Source organism: Trematomus bernacchii, unplaced genomic scaffold (assembly GCF_902827165.1).
Source record: "Trematomus bernacchii unplaced genomic scaffold, fTreBer1.1, whole genome shotgun sequence".
Taxonomy (NCBI): Eukaryota; Metazoa; Chordata; class Actinopteri; order Perciformes; family Nototheniidae; genus Trematomus; species Trematomus bernacchii.
Window position 1 is genome coordinate 13054167 of NW_022987593.1, and position 20963 is coordinate 13075129.

Here is a 20963-nt window from a genome sequence, read left to right on the forward strand (position 1 = left end):
ACCATGCTGTTACCATGCTGTTACCATGCTGTTACCATGCTGTTACCATGCCACGGCAGCCTCTCATTCCCCTGATAGGTGGAGAGTTGCCCATACAAGCGGAGCACCCCCGTTGCTGACGTCAGCGCGTGTTCAAATCTGAATCAGTCTGTATCAAATCCGTTGCAGCCCCGTTTTTTTTAGATTTGGGTATGGAGGAAAAGAGAGAGGGTTTTATTTTCTGACGCTGCGTGAGTTCTCCGACGCACCAGGGACATATATGTATGTATAAAAGACATCACAAAGTGCATTTTGAATGATAGGTCCCCTTTAAATTAGAACTAAAAAACAAACGGTTAAAACGTACCTTCGTCCTGAATGCTACAGTAGCTACTGTATAAGAATTAAACATTAGTAACATTTCCCAAACAAGAAAAGAAGAACAAGTGGTCACATTTAAAAACAACATAAATGCAGAATATTAATTTGGTAGCAAGTTTGAACTGGTCATTCAACTTTATGCTCCAAAGTTAGTCAAACATGTTAACCCCTTATTGATTTTCTACTGTTTATCTTTTTCCTCAAAGTGGACCTCATGTTTATCAGTTACTCAACTGCTGCTGGGAAATGGTGTGTATGTGGTTGTGTTCGTACATGTGTACAGAAAGACTACGTGAGGTGAGGTGAGGTGGCGGTGGGGCAGTGAGAGGATAAAAGGAGGGTGCTGCACAGCGACACTTCACTGACAGCGGATCAGGATCAGGTAGGAGGATGAGGAAGACTCTGCTGTGGCTGCTGGCCTCTCTGGCCTTCGTCTCCCTGACTTCTCTTGCTGATGGAGCTCCATTGTAAGTAGACATGTCGTACCTTTACCCACTCCAGCTCTGCTGGAATAATTTATCAGAAAACAAAGATATATATTTTTTTGTTTTTGGTCATCTTCTTGGTATACACATTGTTATTGGTTAAACTGTAATGGTCGCCACATTCATATTATTCAAAAAGCTTTTGGATTTACCTTAACTTGTGTCTTTCATAATGAGGAGCTACTGTACAGTGCACTCTGTGTTACAAAATGCAAGGTCATGTGGTGTTTCAAATGATGCCAATAAGATGGCCTAATTCTTTGTTTAGAGTTTGCAAAACGATGCAAAATGCCAGACAGAGCAAGGGTCTACTCTCGAGGAGTGGTTCTCAACTGGTCAGACCTCCGGACCCACTTTTTTCTTTGTCAATAAGTCGCGACCCAACATTTTGAACCACTCAAATCTATTCAACAAAAAATCGTGCTGTAATATATATACGTTTTTCAGCATACAATATTAATTAAAGTGAAGTACAGTGCATATACCCCTTAAGAGAACTAAAGTATGCTTTTAAAAAAGGTTTAATGAGATGATGGAATCAAAGCTGAACTATAACACAAAAAGGCACACATGCTGAAAACCCAACCCCAGAAGGGGGTCTGGGGGGATTCTCCCCCAGGAGATTTTTAGAAATACTAACATATAAATTATGCATTCTGGTACACTCTGAGAAGAAAATAAATCTATTACTACCCGACATATTAATAATATTTTATGCCATTGTTTGTTTTTCACTTAGTTCTGACAGCTGAACTTGCTGCTCCAAACAGAGAGAAGAGCAAAGAGGAGATAGTCTGTGTGACTTAGGCCCCGCTCACACGGGACCGTTTGCGTTTATGCACAGTATGCGTATTCAAAAAGTCTTCCGTTCACATGCATTTGTTTCATTTAACGTGTCTGTTCAAACGAGGCCGCTGGAAACGCTGTAGTACATATGCTGGGACTGTAAGTGGCGCTGTAACTTCCGCCAAAATACACCAAAAGCCGCGAAGAAGAGCAACCGAGCAGCCCCGCTGCAATGTTGCCATGGCTACCCTTCTGTTTAAGCCCCGAAACTGAAACTGAAACTGAAAGAAACCGAATCTGTGGATATTGCATCCCGACCAAGAAGCACGTCTCTGTGGAGAGGACGGCTCAGAAAGAGAGAGATATTCTCTACAAACACCGGGTGAGATCCTCCTTTGTCAATATAATGGATCAATGCATGAAATCTGACTCTGTTTATTTTGTTTAAGGAGTATATTGGGCGTTAACAATTCTGGTTTGCCTTTTATAATATTATTTCATTCAAGTACCCCTTGTGCGTTTAATTAACACAGCTATTTTTGATAGTTGCTACAGCAGTGAGCAGGAGAGGTGGGGAGAGGCGGGGCTATCGTTAGTTTTTCAGGAAATATTCGTATAGAGGTGATTACACGGACTCGGTTGACCCCCCAGAGCGTTTCGTTTGCAAATCTATCCACCTTGGGACCCGTTATTGTTTGTGGGGTCAGTTTCTATCGGCCTCGTGTAAATAATAGGGCTATACGCACGCGAAACTATGCAGATACAAGCAGTTTTCTCCTCGTGTAAACGGCGCCTTACTTTCAATTGTGGGTAAGGGTAGATAGCTCCCATTGTTCTGTGACCTGTCAATCATCAAACCGGGGGTCATATTTCATTATGTGTTCATTTGTATCTGATGTTGTACCCATGGATGTATAAAGAATAGTTCTACCGCAAAGTTATTCTCCGTGAGGACTTCCGGCAACAATCTTGATTCTGATTGGCCAGAAGACTCGAAAAAACATCAGCAAAGATGTTTTATTAAGAAGATGATCACTACGTGACAGAAGTTTTCAAAACCGTTTATGGTCTCCGGTACTTCCAGTCCAACGCCTACTGCATGCACAGCGTTAGAAAATCGGGCCTTCAAAATAAAAGTTTGATTTATTTCAACAACAAAAAAAGATAATCTTTTTTTTTCAATTTGTTTTTCTTCACTCACACATCTGTGACCCACTTGAAACGGGTCCGCGACCCACTTTTGGGTCACGACCCACCAGTTGAGAACCACTGGTCTAGAGATATGATGAAATATTGTGTTGATCCAGTGCTGGATCTTTGCCAATGTAATCAATAGATTACTCATTGTGTGTGCAAAGAGCAAAGCATGCTGGAGCTCATGATCCACATCTTTTAAAATAGATTAAAAGAATTATGCAGTTTGGGGGAATTGAAACCTAAAGTTAAATGTTCTGCTCCCCCTTACTGTTCCTTTTAATTATCTTCTTACCAATTGGGTTTATTTATTTGACCACTTTAAGCACATACAAAAAACTCATGCAGTATCCCATATATTTATTTGTATGATCACTATTTCCAAAACACATGAATATTCTTTTAAACTTTACTATTTGAAACACTTCAAACTCTTCCTGCGAATGGAAATAAACCATGGAGGCATCATTAATTCAAGGTGAGTAATTAATTTAAAAAAGGTTGTTTTGTGTGTGAACTGAAATAATATTTTGAACTCTTTTTTTTCAGTACATCCAAAACAGCATGTGGTTCTTTCTGTGCGGTGACATCACATTCACATTAATATATATATCTTCTTTTCCGCCCCCGCTTTGCAGGGAGGTGATGTCTGCCCCCAACTTGTTGAGGGTAGGAACAGCAGAAAACGTTTTTGTGGAGTGTCAAGACTGCACAGGTGCAGACAAAAGGGTGGAAATCTATGTGATGAACCATCCAACCAAAAACATAAGGCTGGCAACTGCATCTGTGACGCTTACCAGTACAGATAACTTCCAGGAGCTGGTACAGATAATGGTAAATGATGCGCTATAACTCGGCTGGATTTTCTAAGATTATCTATGAATTTAAAAAATGCACATCATGTACACACCCTGCTCCTAATGCACTGTTTGTGTTTCTTCATAATGATTCAGATCCCTACTGGAGACTTCAGTAAGGATCCCAGCATTAAGCAGTATGTGTATCTGCAAGCTCAGTTCCCTGACCGACTGCTTGAGAAGGTTGTCCTGGTCTCCTTTCAGTCTGGGTATATCTTCATCCAAACTGACAAGACCCTCTACACCCCCGACAGCAGAGGTGAGTTTATTCATTAATCAATAAATCAAGCAATATTTATCCATAAAGCCCCATATCACAAATTACAAATGTTCCAACAGGGACTGATTAGGAAAATCACTCTCAAGTAATCAAGTAAAAACAATATGACTTTAAGGTCACCTATTGTGCAAAATCCACTTTTATATGTCTTTTATATATAAATATGTGTCCGCTTTGGAAAGTTTCAGGAAAAAGATTCTCTCTCTTTTTGTCCTGATCCATTTATATAAAAACCTGTCTGAAAATGAGCTGATCAGATTTTGGCCACTTTATGATGTCATAACGATTTTTTGGCTTGTGTAACCATTAGCCAATCACCAACCAAGGTAACCCCCCCCCCCCCCCCCCCCACCTTATCACCTGCATCTCCTCCTAGAGCACCATTAGGCGCTTTCACACCAAGTACTTTGCCGTACTTAGTTCCCAGTACTTAGTTCATCAGAAGAGCCGATCGCGTTCACACCGGAATAAGTCCCTGAGGGAGGATTAGGCAAATGAAGCCGCTGACGTCACTTCTTCTTCTTCTGCTTTGGGTTTACTGGCAGGCCGCAAACAACTTCATGGTGTATACTGCCACCCGAAGTCCCCGGCCGGAAGTCCCCGGAGTTGGGGACTGGCTTCAGTAGAAGCTGCTGGGACTCCCAGCAGCTTCTACTGAAGCCTTCCGAGTAAATCGCCAGAACGCCGACACCTCCTCATCACTCCACCGCTCCCATGTTTTTTTTTTGTGTTGCCATAAGTTAGTCTCTCTCCGTTGGAGCGCTGGGCTAATGCTAATGCTAATAATGCTAATGCAAGGAAATAAAATGGCGGCTTAACAAAACTTTTTTGTAGTTTTACGGGGCGTGGTTTGCAATCCGCCTCCAGAAATGGGAACCTTTTTCTCCCATGAAAGTACCTGCTCTCTAGCAGGGACTAAAAAGGGGGTGAAAAGATTCTCATGAACTAAGTTCTAGTTCCGGATTTTTTTGGTGTGAACTATCGGAACTATACTGGGAAAAGTACTCCGGTGTGAAAGCGCCTATTGTGTTCTTTTTAACCAAATATCTCTCAGAGGGGCGTGGGGAGTGGCTCCTTATTTTCATCTAAAGTAACAGACAGAGAATCAGCACTTTTGAAACAGGGCTGAAACAGAGGGGATTATGGGATGCTGCAATGATCTGTTTGGTATTTGGAGCCAAACACTTGAGACATGTTTTATATAAATCTGAGACCTATAATATAATGATGAAAAACAGTATAATAGGGGACATTTAAAACATAGTAGTAGTAGCGGACCTCAATCAGGACAACTGCAACAGGTTCAACCACAATGGTGTAGATGCAACGATTGAATGTGGCTTTTTGCAAGAGGAAAGAGCGCGAAAAATGTGGAGTTGCCAAGTTATTACCATGCATTTATTGGAGATTAGTGCATAAAGTTAGAGAGGCAGCGGAAGACAGAGGCAGTCTAAGCCTATAGCAGCATGACTAGGGGCTGGTCCAAAGTAAGCCTGAGCCAGCCCCAACTATAAGCTTTATCAAAAAGTCTTAAGTCCACTCTTTTTCTATGTCAGTTCTTTACAGGATGTTTGCTGTTACTGCCCGTATGGAGCCCGTGGAGAAGGATGACGACAACCAAAATGATGCGTATATTGCCATTGAGATTGTGGTATTGTTTTCCGATTTTTGATAAGCACATAATACCAAGCCTCTTCGTATTAGAAATTCTTAACAGTAGATACTTTTCCCCGGAAATTACCAAAATAAAAATAAGGAGGGGTGTCAGATAGATATAGAGTTGTAGTAAGTAGATAGAGTTCGCTATGATTGAGGTTTCGTTTATGCATTCTTTTAATTTGATTTCCCATTTTGGATCGACGTGTTGGAGACCCCTGCTCTAGTGGTTGATTTGCTTATTAAACAGCCACTTCCTTAAATTGTAGATAGATACATTGAAGTAGCTGAAATTGAAAAAAAGTCTCAATGGAGACAATGACCAAGCTCATGGAGACATGCATTAAATAGGGCGAAGCCTGCGAGCTAGTTCAGGCAGTCAACTCGAGCACCAAAGATACATTAACACGTGACGCACCTCGTCCCTCTTACAACCAACCAAACACAATCTCCTAAATTTGCCGCTCTATTTAAGCTGCCAGATCTGCCTGCCTCTGCCTCGCTAATGCTGCTGCTGATGTGTTCACGAACTTCACGTGCTGCTGCTCACCTGTTTTTTTATATATTGTTATTTTTTAGACCCCTGAAGGCATCATTTTACCACTTGATCCAGTCTCTTTGAAATCAGGGATCCACTCTGGAGATTACCAACTCCCTGAAATGGTCAGGTTAGTAGTTTATCTTGTTTATGTTGGGTTCTCTACAATGAATTTCCATGTTGCAAATGTAGTGTTTGAAAAATAACTAAACAAAAAGTAATATCTTGTAAGAAAGACTTCCAAGATGATATTTACGTGATGTAACATCTGAATAATCTTTCCAAATGTCCCTGAATTTAAAGTGGACCTATCATGCTATATTTAAATGATATATTGTAGGGCCATACCTATATAAGGTATATTTATACGTTTCTGTTTTCAAAATACCAAACAGATCATGCATTTTAGCCATGCCTCATTTCGCTCTATGTGCTGTTTGCTGTCTACGGGTCTGATTCTGCTGACCACGCCCCCCTGCAGGAGAGGGGAGACGTGCTCTGATCAGCTGCTGGGCTGTCAGAAGAGGGGGAGAAAAAGAGATCTCCGTCCTCCGTGTTTTATTATATACTGTAGAGTCGTTATTCATTTGTTTTAAAGCTCAATAAATAACAAAGAAGACCTTTTCTAATTTTGTCCGGAAGATTTAAACTTTAACGGACATCTTGACCGGCGAAACAAACTGAAACTGAAACTCTGCCGCACGGTCCCCTCGTTCCTTGGAAGAGGCGGAGAGGTGGATGTTTGTCATCTGCTGGTGGACTAACCGGAGAGAATTACAGTGGTTGCCTCGACGGGGAGGGATTGCATTGAATTAAAGCAGCGGGAGCAAACGCTTGCCTCGGGGAGGGAGAAAAAAAGCCACAGCGGAGAATAAACAGAAGGGTAACCATGGTAACTATGGGCGGGAAGTCTTCTTCGCTGCTTTTGTGGCAGACCCCAGGGCATTTAGTACAGATCGCGTTCACAACGGAGTACTTTTCCCTGAGGGAAGATTACGCAAATGAGCCGCTGACGTCACTTCGTCTTCTTCTGCTTTGGGTTTACTGGCAGGCCGCAAACAACTTCACGGCGTATACTGCCACCCGGCCGGGTGAGTCCCCGGCCGGAAGTCCCCGGAGTTGGGGACTGGCTTCAGTAGAAGCTGCTGGGACTCCCAGCAGCTTCTACTGAAGCCTTCCGAGTAAATCGCCAGAACGCCGACACCTCCTCATCTCCACCGCTCCCATGTTTTGTTTTGTGTTGCCATAAGTTAGTCTCGTTTGTGCGCTGGGCGAATGCTAATGCTAATAATGCTAATGCGAGGATAATAAAATGGCGGCTCTACAAAACATTTCAGAGTTGTACGGGGCGTGGTTTGCAATTCGCCCAGCCAACCAGAACTGGGGCACTTTTTTCCCCCAGGAAAGTACCATCTCTCAGCAGGCACTAAAAATGGGGGTAAAAATTCCCGAGATGAAGTGCTCTTTTTGGTGTGAACGCGACATAAGGGGTACTAACGGAACTAAACGCGAAAAGTACGGTGAAAAGTACTCCGGTGTGAACGCGGCTATTGTGCCTACATGATAAGACAGACTAACAGCGACCTTGGGTCCCGTGAAAGGCGCTTTATAAATTCCATTTATTATTATTATTATTAACAGGATAAACTAGATGCAAAAAGTGCCATCTTTGCTTTGAAGGCTAAATCTACTATAGAGATCATGCAATTTAAACTTTTACATTTCACATCTGAATGTACTAAAGTAGCATATTTGCTTTCTGGCCGAAATGATTAAGGATTGATAGCACAGTCTTCTTGTAGTCATTATATTTTCATCTCACAATAGTTAATTTATTAATTTCTTTATCTATTACAATCCAAACGTTAATTGTAAATGGACAGATTCAACAGAAATAGGCCAACAGTTTTTCCCTATGAACTGTACAGTAAAACTAATTAGTGGAAAAATACATAATACTAATACTTCTACTCCCTACTACGGTACTAACCTGAACACATTTCATTTTAGACCTCTAAAGTGTTTCTGTGGTGACTGCTCTCTGTAGGGCACTAATAATTATTTTCAGCAGCCCATTTTTATATATTTCATTTGTGAATCGACAATATATAAATATGAGGCCTGATTCCTGTATTACCTTGTCACTTCTCAAAATTTGTATTTAAACGTTGTGTTTTTGTGTGTTTCTATGTTTAGTCCCGGACTGTGGAAGATCGTCACGAAGTTCCAGAGCAACCCACAGCAGAGCTTTCAAGCAGAGTTTGAGGTCAAAGAATATGGTGAGTCTCCCATTACCTGCACTTTCATTTAAAACCTACAGTATATTAACTCACAGCATTCACTAATTTCTTACTGGATTTTCTTATTGCCGCTGCTTTTAATTGAACTAACACTGCACTGTAACTCTTATTCATGTATTTTATGCCTGTGTTATTCTGTGTTATTATCTTTATTTGATCCTCTTGACTTTTTAATGACTGTTTTTAAATGCCATATTATAATTGTTTTCCGCTATACTATTTCTTAATGCTCTTAATGTTTTTCATTTTGTAAAGAACTTGACTTGCCTTGCCTTGCCTTGCCTCGCCTCGCCTCGCCTTGGATTTGATTGGTAAAAGCATAAATATTATTTTTCAGTGCTTCCCAGTTTTGAGGTTAAACTGAATCCTATGAGCTCTTTCTTCTACGTGGACGACCAAGAGCTCACAGTCAACATTAGAGCCACGTAAGATAAAGTTCTTGTTTTGTGGCTTTAGAGACTGTTTGATTGGTGGATTGATTGTAGGAATGAATACAGGTTGCTGTTTAGAGGTTTGGTTGACGCTCTTGCTCTTTTAGTTTCTTTAACCATTTGTTTTTACTTTGTTTGATTTATACTATTCCCTCTCTTGTTGATTTAGGTATTTGTTTGGTCAAGAGGTGAATGGGATGGCCTACGTTGTGTTTGGGGTCATAAATGATGGTGTAAAGAAGAGCTTTCCAAGTTCTATTCAGAGAGTGCAGGTGAGCACATTCTACACTTACTGTATTTCACATGAGTTTTGGAAGAGTCTAATACTCACAAAATGTGTAGTATTTTTCCTCCAACTCCAAGATCTGCAGTTAATTCACTTAATATGTTGCATTTATATTCACAGATATTATGTATTTAGCGTGTTGAAAATGTACCACAATGGCAAAAATAGTGGTGACAAAACACATTATTTTGATGGTGTTTTAATTGAGAGACCCTTAGCAGCAGGAAATTACATTTTCTACATTGAAACCCAGAATGTACAAGTTCAGTAAATTACTGTTCACTGTAACACTATACTACATTTTAAGACACATTTTTGAACTATGTTACATTAGATTGAGAGAGGTGATGGAGCTGTCACGCTGAGGAGAGAGCACATCACAACGACCTTTGGAAACATTGAAGAACTGGTGACGAAATCCATATTTGTAGCTGTCAGTGTGCTAACGGAGAACGGTAAGAAAGAGACTAAGACTACAACAAGACGGACAACATTAATATATAAAGATAGGATATGTTTTTTTAATTTATATTTGAGTGTTGTACGTCTTGACCTTGAGTCTCTATAATAAACCTGATGATGATGTATCTACTATAAAGTGACCAAATATAATTACATTATAAACAAAATAATCTTTAATCTGTTTTGATTTGATTTGTTTCTGCATCTATTAACAGCTGGTGAAATGGTGGAGGCAGAGTTGAGAAATATTCAGATTGTCAAATCACCTTACGCCATCCACTTCAAGAAAACTCCCAAATATTTTAAACCAGGAATGACCTTCGACGTTGTGGTAAAGTACTTTACATTAACTTTATAAAGTACTATAAAAAAGTACATTATAATAACATAAACAAAAGTATGGCTATATCTTTAATGTATTAAGAACTGCCATCACAGAAAATGTTTCATTGCTGAAAAAAGTGACTATTTTCTTTATGAAACCTATATAGACTTTACTTCTATCTTGCTATATTATATGACAATAACAGATCATAGCAATTTTTCTGTCATGGATTTTAATTATGATTCCAGAGAAATTGAGAAATGTACCCGTTAAGCTTTGTTTCACCATAAACGATCTAATTCATAATATTTAGTGAACAGAGCTATTAGTACTGAGTTTTGACCTTTATAAGATGTGGTCTAATAAGACAGTGAAACATCTTTCTGATTGTTGAACTGTTTGTGTCGGTGTTGGCAGGTTGAAGTTGTGAATCCTGACAACACTCCGGCACAAGGTGTTGTTGTTGTGGTTGAACCAGGCACCGTGAGTGACTCCACCACAGACAATGGCATGGCAAGGATAAAAATCAATACAAGGGACCCAGAACTGACGATCACTGTAAGTCTCTTAAAAATTCATACAGGCACCACAGGCCGCTTTTCAAATGTAAGCTTTAACCTACAATCAATGAATAATCATCATGAACATTTTTGATATTCATTTTTTAAGGTGAATTCAAGCAGAGCTATCAGCAGATGTTTTTGTTTCTTTATAGCTCATTGCTTTACTTCCGCTTCTTGCACATTTAATTGGCAGTATGTAAATCGGGAAGCTTATCTTCATCGTAGCCAGGATAAGATGGAACAGGAAAGACTCAGGACTTTTTAAGTAATATTTATTTAATCATGTGTATGCTTTGTGTGTATGTGTTTCTTTCATTTCAGGCAAGGACGAATGATCCTCGTATTTCATCGAGAAGACAAGCATCAGCCACCATGCAAGCTCTCCCATATATTACCATAAGCAAAAACTATATCCACATAAGTAAGAGACCAGGGTTGGGAATCTGTTTGTATACCACTATTTTATTTTGTATCTTTTGAATCACGGTTTGATTCTAAATTGATCCTCAATTAACTGCATAGAGGTGCTAATTTAGGAATAGACTCCAATCAGCCTTGCGCTTATTATGGCTGTTTGGTAAATTACGGCGTGAAAGTAGAGTGAAGTGTGTATGGGGTTTTATTATTAAGGAAATTATTTAAAGTTTAGTTTAGGGATGCTTTGGACGGTATTGAGCCAAATAGCTATAAAATAATTTGTCTGGAAAACATAATCTTCGATTTTTCACTTTTATATAATTAATGAATCTACGACTCTCTTGCTCTAGAATAACTGTCCATCAGAAGCAATGTAAAATATCATTGTTTTATGGGGAGAAAATGTACTACAATGCTCTACTTTAGAAATACTTGAGATACTGCAATCAAAACATGTCATATTTGCAGGTGTGGATTCAGCTGAAGTACGATTAGGAAATAACCTGAACATCAACCTCAACCTCAACAGGCGGGAAAGTCATGACACTGACATCACATACCTGGTGAGAGATGTTTTAAATCTGTGCATGTGTGCTTATACTACCCTTTTTGTTGCGTCCATCAAGTTGTGTAGTGCAGTATACAGGCTCATGTGCAATAAGTGCTGATATGTAAGTCTGTGTCCCTATAGATCATGAGCAGAGGTCAGCTGATGCAAAAAGGCCGATACAAGACAGGAGGTCAAGTACTGATCTCCCTCGTGGTTCCCATTACCAAAGACATGCTGCCATCGTTCCGCATCATAGCCTATTACCACACAAATGGGAATGAAGTTGTATCAGACTCTGTTTGGGTGGATGTAAAAGACTCCTGCATGGGCTCGGTGAGACACGCAATACAAAACACACACAAACTGATTTATTTATTACTGTATTCATCTGACATTTGTTAATGTAAGCGACTTGTTCAACAAATCCAAACTGTATGTGTAATTAATTGACCTCACCTTCACATTTAGCTGAAGCTGGAACCATCGAGACCCGCTCCATCCCATGAGCCTCGCAGGATGTTTGGTCTGAAGGTTACAGGAGACCCAGGGGCCATAGTGGGACTGGTGGCAGTGGACAAAGGCGTCTATCACCTTAACAACAAGCACCGCCTCACACAGAAAAAGGCAATTTATTTATATCATATTTTTCTTGCATTCATTGCATGAATACATTTCTAATGACATATCAGAACTTTAATGTGAGTTTCCAGATCTGTCTACCTATTTCCTTTGAGTCTTGTTTATCTATTTGTGTGTGAATGACTTTCACTATGCTCAGGTGTGGGACATTGTAGAGAAGTACGACACAGGTTGCACACCAGGTGGAGGGAAGGACGGTATGAGTGTGTTCTACGACGCTGGGCTGCTGTTTGAGTCCAACACGGCTTATGGGACTGCCTACAGACAAGGTGACACTACTTTAGTCTCCCCTTCCCTGAACATAGTTTTAGGCTACAATAGTATACAAATTAATCTCTAAGAAGAAAGGTGAGCACATAGACCTTTATTTATCACCATCAGTCAAATGCTGAGCATATTCGGTGCAGGGTCTTTTTATGGCTCCCCTTTATGGTCATGCAGATTGTTTTGGTCTCTCTAAATGGTTTGTTGCTGGTTAGATATTTTGTAAATATTTGAGTGCTAGAAAAATATTGTATGCTAGAAAAACGACAGATACCTTAAAGTGGACCTATCATGCTATATTTAAATGATATATTGTAGGGCCATACCTATATAAGGTATATTTATACGTTTCTGTTTTCAAAATACCAAACAGATCATGCATTTTAGCCATGCCTCATTTCGCTCTATGTGCTGTTAGCTGTCTACGGGTCTGATTCTGCTGACCACGCCCCCCTGCAGGAGAGGGGAGACGTGCTCTGATCAGCTGCTGGGCTGTCAGAAGAGGGGGAGAAAAAGAGATCTCCGTCCTCCGTGTTTTATTATATAGAGTCGTTATTCATTTGTTTTAAAGCTCAATAAATAACAAAGAAGACCTTTGACCGGCACTTTTCTAATTTTGTCCGGAAGATTTAAACTTTAACGGACATCTTGACCGGCGAAAGTAACTGAAACTGAAACTCTGCCGCACGGTCCCCTCGTTCCTTGGAAGAGGCGGAGAGGTGGGTGTTTGTCATCTGCTGGTGGACTAACCGGAGAGAATTACAGTGCTTGCCTCGACGGGGAGGGATTGCATTGAATTAAAGCAGCGGGAGCAAACGCTTGCCTCGGGGAGGGAGAAAAAAAGCGACAGCGGAGAATAAACAGAAGGGTAACCATGGTAACTATGGGCGGGAAGTCTTCTTCGCTGCTTTTGTGGCAGACTACAGCGCCACTTACAGGCCTGGCATATGTACTACAGTGTCTCCAGTGCTTTCGAGCGGCAATGGCCGGCCGTGGCCCAACCCCACATTCCCCTGATAGGTGGAGAGTTGGCCCAATAGCCGTAGCGCCACCGTCCTGACGTCAGGACAGTGTTCAAATCTGGATCAGTTTTTATCAGATCCGTTGCAGCCCCTTTTTTAGAGATTTGGGTATGGAGGAAAATAGAGAGGGTTGTGTTTTCTGACACTTGGTGAGTTCCCTGGAACACCGGGGACACATATTCATGTGTAAAAGTGGGGTAGGTAAGTTTGAGAAACCGGCTCGAGATACACTTTTCGTTTTTTCGTTTTTTATATTAATTATTTGACCGTCTATGTTTCTTGTAGTTATTTAATTTGAAAAGGAATCTAACTTCAATACAACCAATGTTAATATCTAGGCCGTCTCCGATACCGAACTCCGGTGCTGATAAGGCTCCGGTGAACGGCCGTCCAATCTTTTTAGGACTAAACCCCCCAGAATCTACACGCAAGATCAACGTAATCTGTTTAGGGGGGCGTTTACAGCAGGGGCACGGGAAGGGGGGTGCTGAGGGCGCTGCAGCACCCCCTAGCGGCAGGCAGGCGGAGCGGACCTCCCCTGTCTGCAAATTTATTTTATTTTTATTTTATATATATTTATTTCATTTCATTGTGCCTGAGATTATATTTTATATTATTATTCAAATGATAATTTAAAACTATATAATAAATTATTTTGCTTCAGGGAAGAAAAATTAAAAAAAGTCTTTTGTTAGTTTTTAGTCGGCTACTTTTAATGTGACGCACAACAACACAAGTAACTGACATGGCGCAAAAACGTATCTCGGAATTTTTTCTCTCTAAAAACGCTAAATCTGCTAAATCATGTGCATAATCTGTATACTGGTCAATATCATGTTTGTGGTATTTGAATTATTATTTTATGGTTATTGCTGCTGCAGCCGTGCATACTCTGTGTAATATGTAGCCAATAAATTCCACATTGTTGGTAAAATAATATTTTACATCTTTGTAGTGTGTGTGTGTGCTCGTGCTTTTGTGCGTGTAGTGCCCGTAATAGTGTTCACTGGAGTCCATTGTTATGCCACTGTGTGTGTGTGTGGTTTTGCCACGAAATGTAAAAAGTACAAACCGGTTTTATTAAGGTTTTAACAAAAATAGAGGATTTACAAGAATCCAAAAAAAATAACAAAGACACAAGGTCAAAATACCAAAGCAACAGGTTCACAAGTCAAATCGCCTAAAACGGGGCCAGGCCCAGGGCCCAAGAGCCAAGACCCAAAATCTAGCCTCAAAAAGTCCTCAAGCTCTCTAAAAGCCTCCTGTTTCTCTTCACACATCATCTTTTATAGTCTCTTGCCTCCTCCCTCTCTGCATCAGGTGGTTTCCCCTTTTCTATCTTTGAGGGAGAAGGAGGTCACATATGTTCAACTTTTACTTAATGAACAATTAAAAATGTAAAGTTAAAATTAAAACAAATAAAGACTTATAGTAATAATATGCCATTTTAACAAGAGGGAATATGAACATTTGATCAATGTCATTTTGTCAATGTCATGTTTAGAATCAAGTTTTTTCTTCAAACATTTAATTTCAAATATGCAAACTTTATACTTTAATTTATTAACAGAGACTTCATTTATTAACAGAGGACAGCTTGTCTCTACGATTCGCTGGCCCAGGAAGTTGATTCAAATCTTTGCGTAGGTCGCCTGCATCCTGTGCTCATTGTTGTCCTCAACCGTTGTAACCGCTCTCAAGGTATCAAAAACCACAAATCCCTTCTTAGAATTGTGGTTGGAACTTTTACGCTTTTATTGCACCTTCTAGAATGCATAGTGTGCATAGGTCAAAAGTTCAGGATGCTCTATCTAGTTTCACATGTCTGGTTTCACATGTCTGAAAAGACATTATGGAAACATACATCCTTTCCCTTTACAGCCAATTTAGCATTTTTTATCAAAGGTAAGTTTAATAGAGGTAGGTGAGGTAAAGGTCAGGTCTGTCACGGCCACTTAAACAGCAGAACTGTCAACAAATTAGCTGGTTTTAATGCGCTGTTAGGGTACAGTTTTATTATTATGCTACTGTGTTTGTTGTATCGTTATAAGTCTGGCACAACAATTTCCTTCGGGATAAATGAAGTCCTATCTTATCTTATCTCATACCACATTTTCTCACCCCCACACCCTGTTCACGTTTCCTACCAGAGAAATCACCTCACTCTGATTTTAAAAGTTCCATAACAATTATACAATGCTTAAAGTAGGTTAAATATGGTTGAGTTCTGTAAAAGGTTTTGTCTCTGTTGCTTATTTCAGAATTGAAATGTCCGGCACCGAGCAGAAGGAAACGAGCCAGTAAGAACCATAACTCTATACAAAGCAATAACCTAATTTCCTGTTATCTTCTGTCTGAGGGGAAACCTTCAGGTCTTAAAAGGAAAACCAACGCATAATTGCCTTAAACCTCTAGGTGAGGAGGATGATAACAGTTACATTGACAGCAATGAGATTGTTGCTCGCACCAAGTTCCCTGAAAGTTGGCTGTGGTCAGATATCACACTTCCTAATTGCCCTGGACGAAACCCATGGTAAGTCAACCGACATATACACACAAAAAGCACTAACTTCAGTCATGACACCACCAAGATTTAAGCCTACACATATCTCTCAAAGATTTAACACCATTCTTTGTTTCAGTGATACCACATCAGTGACAAAACATTTTCCACTGCAAGAGTCAATCACCACCTGGCAGTTTACTGGCATTAGTCTGTCAACTACTCACGGTGAGAATTCAGTGACTGAAAGCTGTTTCATTGAGTCATCTAACCTTGAACTTGTTCAATCCCTTAAATCTTCTCTCTCTCTTTCTCTATGTAATCCCTTTTTATTGTCCCTCTCATCTTAAAGGAATCTGTGTTGGTGATCCGTTAGAGGTAATTGTCCGGAAACAATTCTTCATTGATCTCAGGCTGCCATACTCTGCTGTCCGGGGAGAGCAGCTGGAAGTTAAGGCAATCCTGCACAACTACAGCCCCGATCCTGCAACTGTAAGTCTGTGCTACATACAGTCAAAGAGGCGAGAGAACATTTGAGACTAAAGGGCAAAATCCACAGTAAATATTCAACTGACATACTTTATCAAAAAAAGAGAGTGAATGACCTTCCTACTCTAGACTTTGATAAGTGTAATACCTGCTCACATGGTGGATGGCCTGCACCTATTGTTTTCCAACCCAGTTTAGATTGAATTATTACCCCTATCTGCATGACGAAAGCTTGACGTAGCTCCGTACGATTGCGTCATGGATGTAAAAAGATAATGACACCCTCCCCATCTAAACCATACTCTAGTAATACAATTATGTAGCTTGGGGAAACAACGATAGGGGCCGTCAAATTCATTTTTCGTGGGATGAAAATCCCCCAGGTGACGCTCTGATGCTGCGTCAATGCTTCCGTCATGTGGAGGTGGACATGGTCAAATCTAATTCATGGATGAATAAAGAGAACTGGATACAGTGTCGGAGGCGGGGCATCGTTGACTGAACTGGGATGGAAAAACAATAAATGCGGTTCACCTCAGCAGCGGGAAACCTTACTGCAATATTTACAGTGTGCCTTTTATGATCCAGATCAGATTATCCTGGAAAAAACTGTGTAAATCATCAATGTTAATTAAAATCAGGTATGCATTATCGTTAGATGACCCAAAATAAAACTGATGTAATCCTATTATATCCTCAATAATAGTCTTTATCTTTGAGCAACTTCACAATCTCCAGTCCATCTTTGTCCTGTTCTCAAGGTGCGGGTTGATCTGATTGAGGAGTATAATGTGTGCAGTTCTGCTTCAAAGCGTGGAAAGTATCGCCAGGAGGTCCGAATTGGGGCTCACACTACACGATCTGTGCCCTTCATCATCATTCCCATGAAAGAAGGAGAATTCCGCATTGAGGTCAAAGCTGCTGTTAGAGATTCATGGCTTGATGATGGAATTATAAAGATTTTGCGGGTGGTGGTAAGAAAAAGACTACATGTCCTGTTTTTTTTCCTACACCATGTGGAATTGTTCTCTTATTGTAGTAAAATGTTCAATCTGCCATAAAATAGAATTTATCCGAGGTCTGTTAGATTATGGATGCAATATTCTTGTTACTACTTTTAGTTTCAAGCAACAAGCCGTTTACAAATCCTTTAAAAACCCCAGTTTAAATACAATCGGTTTAATAATGTGACTACAGTTACGAGTATGAGAGTCTGGTAAAGTCAGTTTTGGTAAACTGTCATGTTTATGAAATGCATCTTATTGAATATTAATATCTTATTTAAATTCTGACCATACTTGACTTTGTTAAACAACAGCAAACAGAGATTACTCAAAGTAAAGCAAATCATTGTGATTTCTAATGTTTGTCCTAACTGTTGTTTTTCCAGCCTGAAGGTGTACTAGTAAAAGATTCTAAGATTGTAATTCTAGACCCCGCTAATAAAGGTGTAGGTGAGTTACCTTGAAGAATGACATGGCTGCATTATACAGTATAGTGGTTTATCAACATTATGTGTTTATCTTTTGCTAATTGATGCTGAAACTTGCCCACTGTTTCTCCCTTTAGATGGTAAACAAGAAGTCATTTTCAACAGTGGAATTGCCATGACAGATTTGGTTCCAAACACTCCAACAACCACACAGATCTCTGTGACAGGTGGGACATAATGCCATATTGGGGATTGATATGTGATAAAGTGCATGTACAATGGAAACGATATATACAATTGGTATACATTTGTATTGTTCTTATTGGGAAATATCTACCTCACTGGTCGTTGGGGCACTTTGTTGTTTGCTTAGTGGTTTCTTCTTGTTGATTTATAACGTTTTGTGTTTCTTTTCTGTCTGTCTGTGTTCATTCAGGGAGAGAACAAGTGTCTGCCCTCGTGGAGAACGCTGTTAGCGGGAACTCTATGCGTACTCTCATCAAACAGCCCTCTGGCAATGGAGAGCAGAACATGATGAGCATGACCCTAACACTCATTGCAGCCACATATTTAGACAAAACCAACCAGTGGGAAACTGTGGGCTTTCGGAAACGTAATGAAGCCCTCCAACACATCAGGACTGGTAGGCTCACTGATGTATTTTTAGTACAGATAGCAGAATCTTATTAATGCCACTGTGTGTGATTTTAAATTGTCTGACATTGTAGAAGAGGTTTGAAAAAGGAAATCAATCCACACCACCCCTGTCCAGACCTCATTTGGGTTTCCCTTTTTAAAACAAAAGCCTATGCCAGCAGAATCATTTGAAAGAAGCTCTAATGACTGAAACAGATCGAACAGGACTCCTTAAACTGGCTTCTAATCAATAATATTCAGTAGAGCAATGAATGGCACTTTTTAAAATGGTTGTGTGTATTTGTTGGTGTACAGGCTACAACCAAGAGCTTGTCTACCGGAAAAATGATGGATCTTTTGCTACGTTTCCACAACGCCCAAGTAGCTCCTGGTGAGGCATTCCTTCCTTGAACTCACACAATGATGTATGTCACATATGAATAAAACTAAACTATTACACCTTCTTCTCTCCTCTTAGGTTGACGGCCTATGTTGCCAAAGTGTTTGCCATGGCACACAATCTGGTGGCAGTGCACAGGTCATACATCTGTGAGGCCATCAACTTTCTGATTCGCAACGCACAGCAACCTGATGGCTTATTTAGAGAAGTTGGAACAGTGATCCATGGAGAGATGATGGTGCGTTCACTGGTTTCATAGAAATCTGTTTTTCATCTATGTGCTACAAAAATAGCTAATAAGTTTGAAGACAATAGCATGTTATCGACCCTTATTCTAAAAATAAATGTGTGTGTGTGTGTGTGTGTGTGTGTGTGTGTGTGTGTGTGTGTGTGTGTGTGTGTGTGTGTGTGTGTGTGGTGTGTGTGTTGTGTGTGTGTGTGGTGTGTGTGTGTGTGTGTGTGTGTGTGTGTGTGTGTGTGTGTGTGTGTGTGTGTGTGTGTGTGTGTGTGTGTGTGTGTGTGTGTGTGTGTGTGTGTGTGTGTGTGTGTGTGTGTGTGTCTAGGGTGATGTGCGTGGCGCAGATTCAGATGCCTCCATGACGGCCTTCTGCCTCATTGCTCTGCAGGAGTCACGAACGCTTTGTGCTGCCAGTGTTCGGGTGGGTAATTTACCTCCATACAAAGTTTTCTCTTTTTCCCTCATCTGTTTCATTTCTTTATTTACCGTGTCCTCGCAGAGGATGTGCGAAACAAAGCTTTCTGAGGCACTAAACCACTGGGAAGCATCTCACATCTGCAAAGCTGTAAAGCTCTGTTTTACAGCCAGCCCTGTTGCTGCTCCTGTCCAAGCAGCATGCTCCGGCTCTAAAAAGTGAAGCCAATCCGGATGAGCCTTGAAGCTGCATCTAATATCCAGCAGGGGGCGACTCCACTTGTGGCAGAATCAAGTCAGATTGTGTACTGTAGAAGTCTAAGAGAAAATAAACCAATTTCTCACTTGATTTTTTATTCAGTAAAGATTTTCCAAATTAGGTTATGGTCGCAATCGCTAGATTTTAGTCTTCTATATTGAAGCATGATGTTCTTTTTGTAAATGATGGTCCTATTTAGAGTAAAATAGACTATTAATCAGCGTATGCTTTATGGCGAGGCTACCATGAGACTGAATAGTAGCTAAAATAGTGTTATCCGGTTAGGATGTTGTCTATGTTTTCGTTTTAGACTCACTTATAGTTTGTTTTCATTTCATGAAAAGTATTTTTTTTTCTTTTGGTTGCCTAAAAATGTCTGACTGTTCTCACCTTATTCTCTTTCCTCCCTTACTTTTTGTACAGAGTCTACCCCGCAGTATAGACAAAGCGGTGGCCTATCTGGAAAGGCATCTGCCCAGCCTCACCAACCCATATGCTGTTGCCATGACATCATATGCCATGGCCAATGAAAACAAAATGAACCGCGAGATCCTCTACAAGGTTGCTTCCCCAGGTGCTGTTACTATTCTTAAACATAGAAAACATAGTTTATGTTGTGGTGATTAGATTCAATTGACATACATAGTCTTCCAGCCATACGATGTCCTGCTCACAACAAATATTGGTAACACTTTTTGAATAACAGATATATGTATGGGGAGTAGTTAGCACATTTTAATATTTCCTTACGTATTTTAATTATACATTATTTTCTAAAATGAGATATCCTGGATTTATAAGTAAATAGATTTATGTATAGCAAAGTAATAAGCAAGATATGTGTGTGTCGTCCTTAGAGTTGAACCACTGGCCGACGCCTAAGGGACGTGTCTACACACTGGAGGCTACGGCTTACGCTCTTCTCGCTCTGGTCAAGGCCAAGGTGAGCATGTCACATTTATGTGTGTTCCTTTCATGCTACAGACAACATACAATGTAGTCCTTATCCATGCTACTTTGATATAAAGGTTTGTAAACTATTTTCAATGAAATGTGTCTCTTAGTAATGTCACCTCAAAATATAAGCGACATGCTACCCTCTTAAGTAACCAATATTTTAAGTATTACAATTGTTAAGTAACTGATTTGATTGTCTTTTTTATATTTGTATGTTTTT

The 20963-nt window shown here is 40.1% G+C and overlaps 1 protein-coding gene across 1 annotated transcript in view; it reads left to right on the forward strand.

The window, feature by feature from the left end:
- The first annotated feature begins 669 nt into the window (after positions 1 to 669).
- Positions 670 to 20963, forward strand: part of LOC117481718 (complement C3-like) — a 30453-nt gene continuing 10159 nt past the window's right edge. Inside the window, exons 1-29 of the mRNA XM_034129564.1 lie at positions 670 to 827; positions 3464 to 3659; positions 3779 to 3941; positions 5519 to 5613; positions 6198 to 6286; positions 8353 to 8435; positions 8794 to 8881; positions 9057 to 9159; positions 9508 to 9628; positions 9851 to 9966; positions 10378 to 10518; positions 10845 to 10944; positions 11409 to 11503; positions 11632 to 11823; positions 11959 to 12114; positions 12269 to 12398; positions 15677 to 15715; positions 15831 to 15948; positions 16058 to 16146; positions 16271 to 16410; positions 17169 to 17381; positions 17798 to 17861; positions 17977 to 18066; positions 18276 to 18482; positions 18791 to 18866; positions 18954 to 19113; positions 19439 to 19534; positions 20210 to 20360; positions 20644 to 20729. Of these exons, the coding sequence (XP_033985455.1) occupies positions 751 to 827; positions 3464 to 3659; positions 3779 to 3941; positions 5519 to 5613; positions 6198 to 6286; positions 8353 to 8435; positions 8794 to 8881; positions 9057 to 9159; positions 9508 to 9628; positions 9851 to 9966; positions 10378 to 10518; positions 10845 to 10944; positions 11409 to 11503; positions 11632 to 11823; positions 11959 to 12114; positions 12269 to 12398; positions 15677 to 15715; positions 15831 to 15948; positions 16058 to 16146; positions 16271 to 16410; positions 17169 to 17381; positions 17798 to 17861; positions 17977 to 18066; positions 18276 to 18482; positions 18791 to 18866; positions 18954 to 19113; positions 19439 to 19534; positions 20210 to 20360; positions 20644 to 20729 (3474 nt within the window). The 5' untranslated portion in view covers positions 670 to 750. The remainder of the gene's footprint in view (positions 828 to 3463; positions 3660 to 3778; positions 3942 to 5518; positions 5614 to 6197; positions 6287 to 8352; positions 8436 to 8793; positions 8882 to 9056; positions 9160 to 9507; positions 9629 to 9850; positions 9967 to 10377; positions 10519 to 10844; positions 10945 to 11408; positions 11504 to 11631; positions 11824 to 11958; positions 12115 to 12268; positions 12399 to 15676; positions 15716 to 15830; positions 15949 to 16057; positions 16147 to 16270; positions 16411 to 17168; positions 17382 to 17797; positions 17862 to 17976; positions 18067 to 18275; positions 18483 to 18790; positions 18867 to 18953; positions 19114 to 19438; positions 19535 to 20209; positions 20361 to 20643; positions 20730 to 20963) is intronic.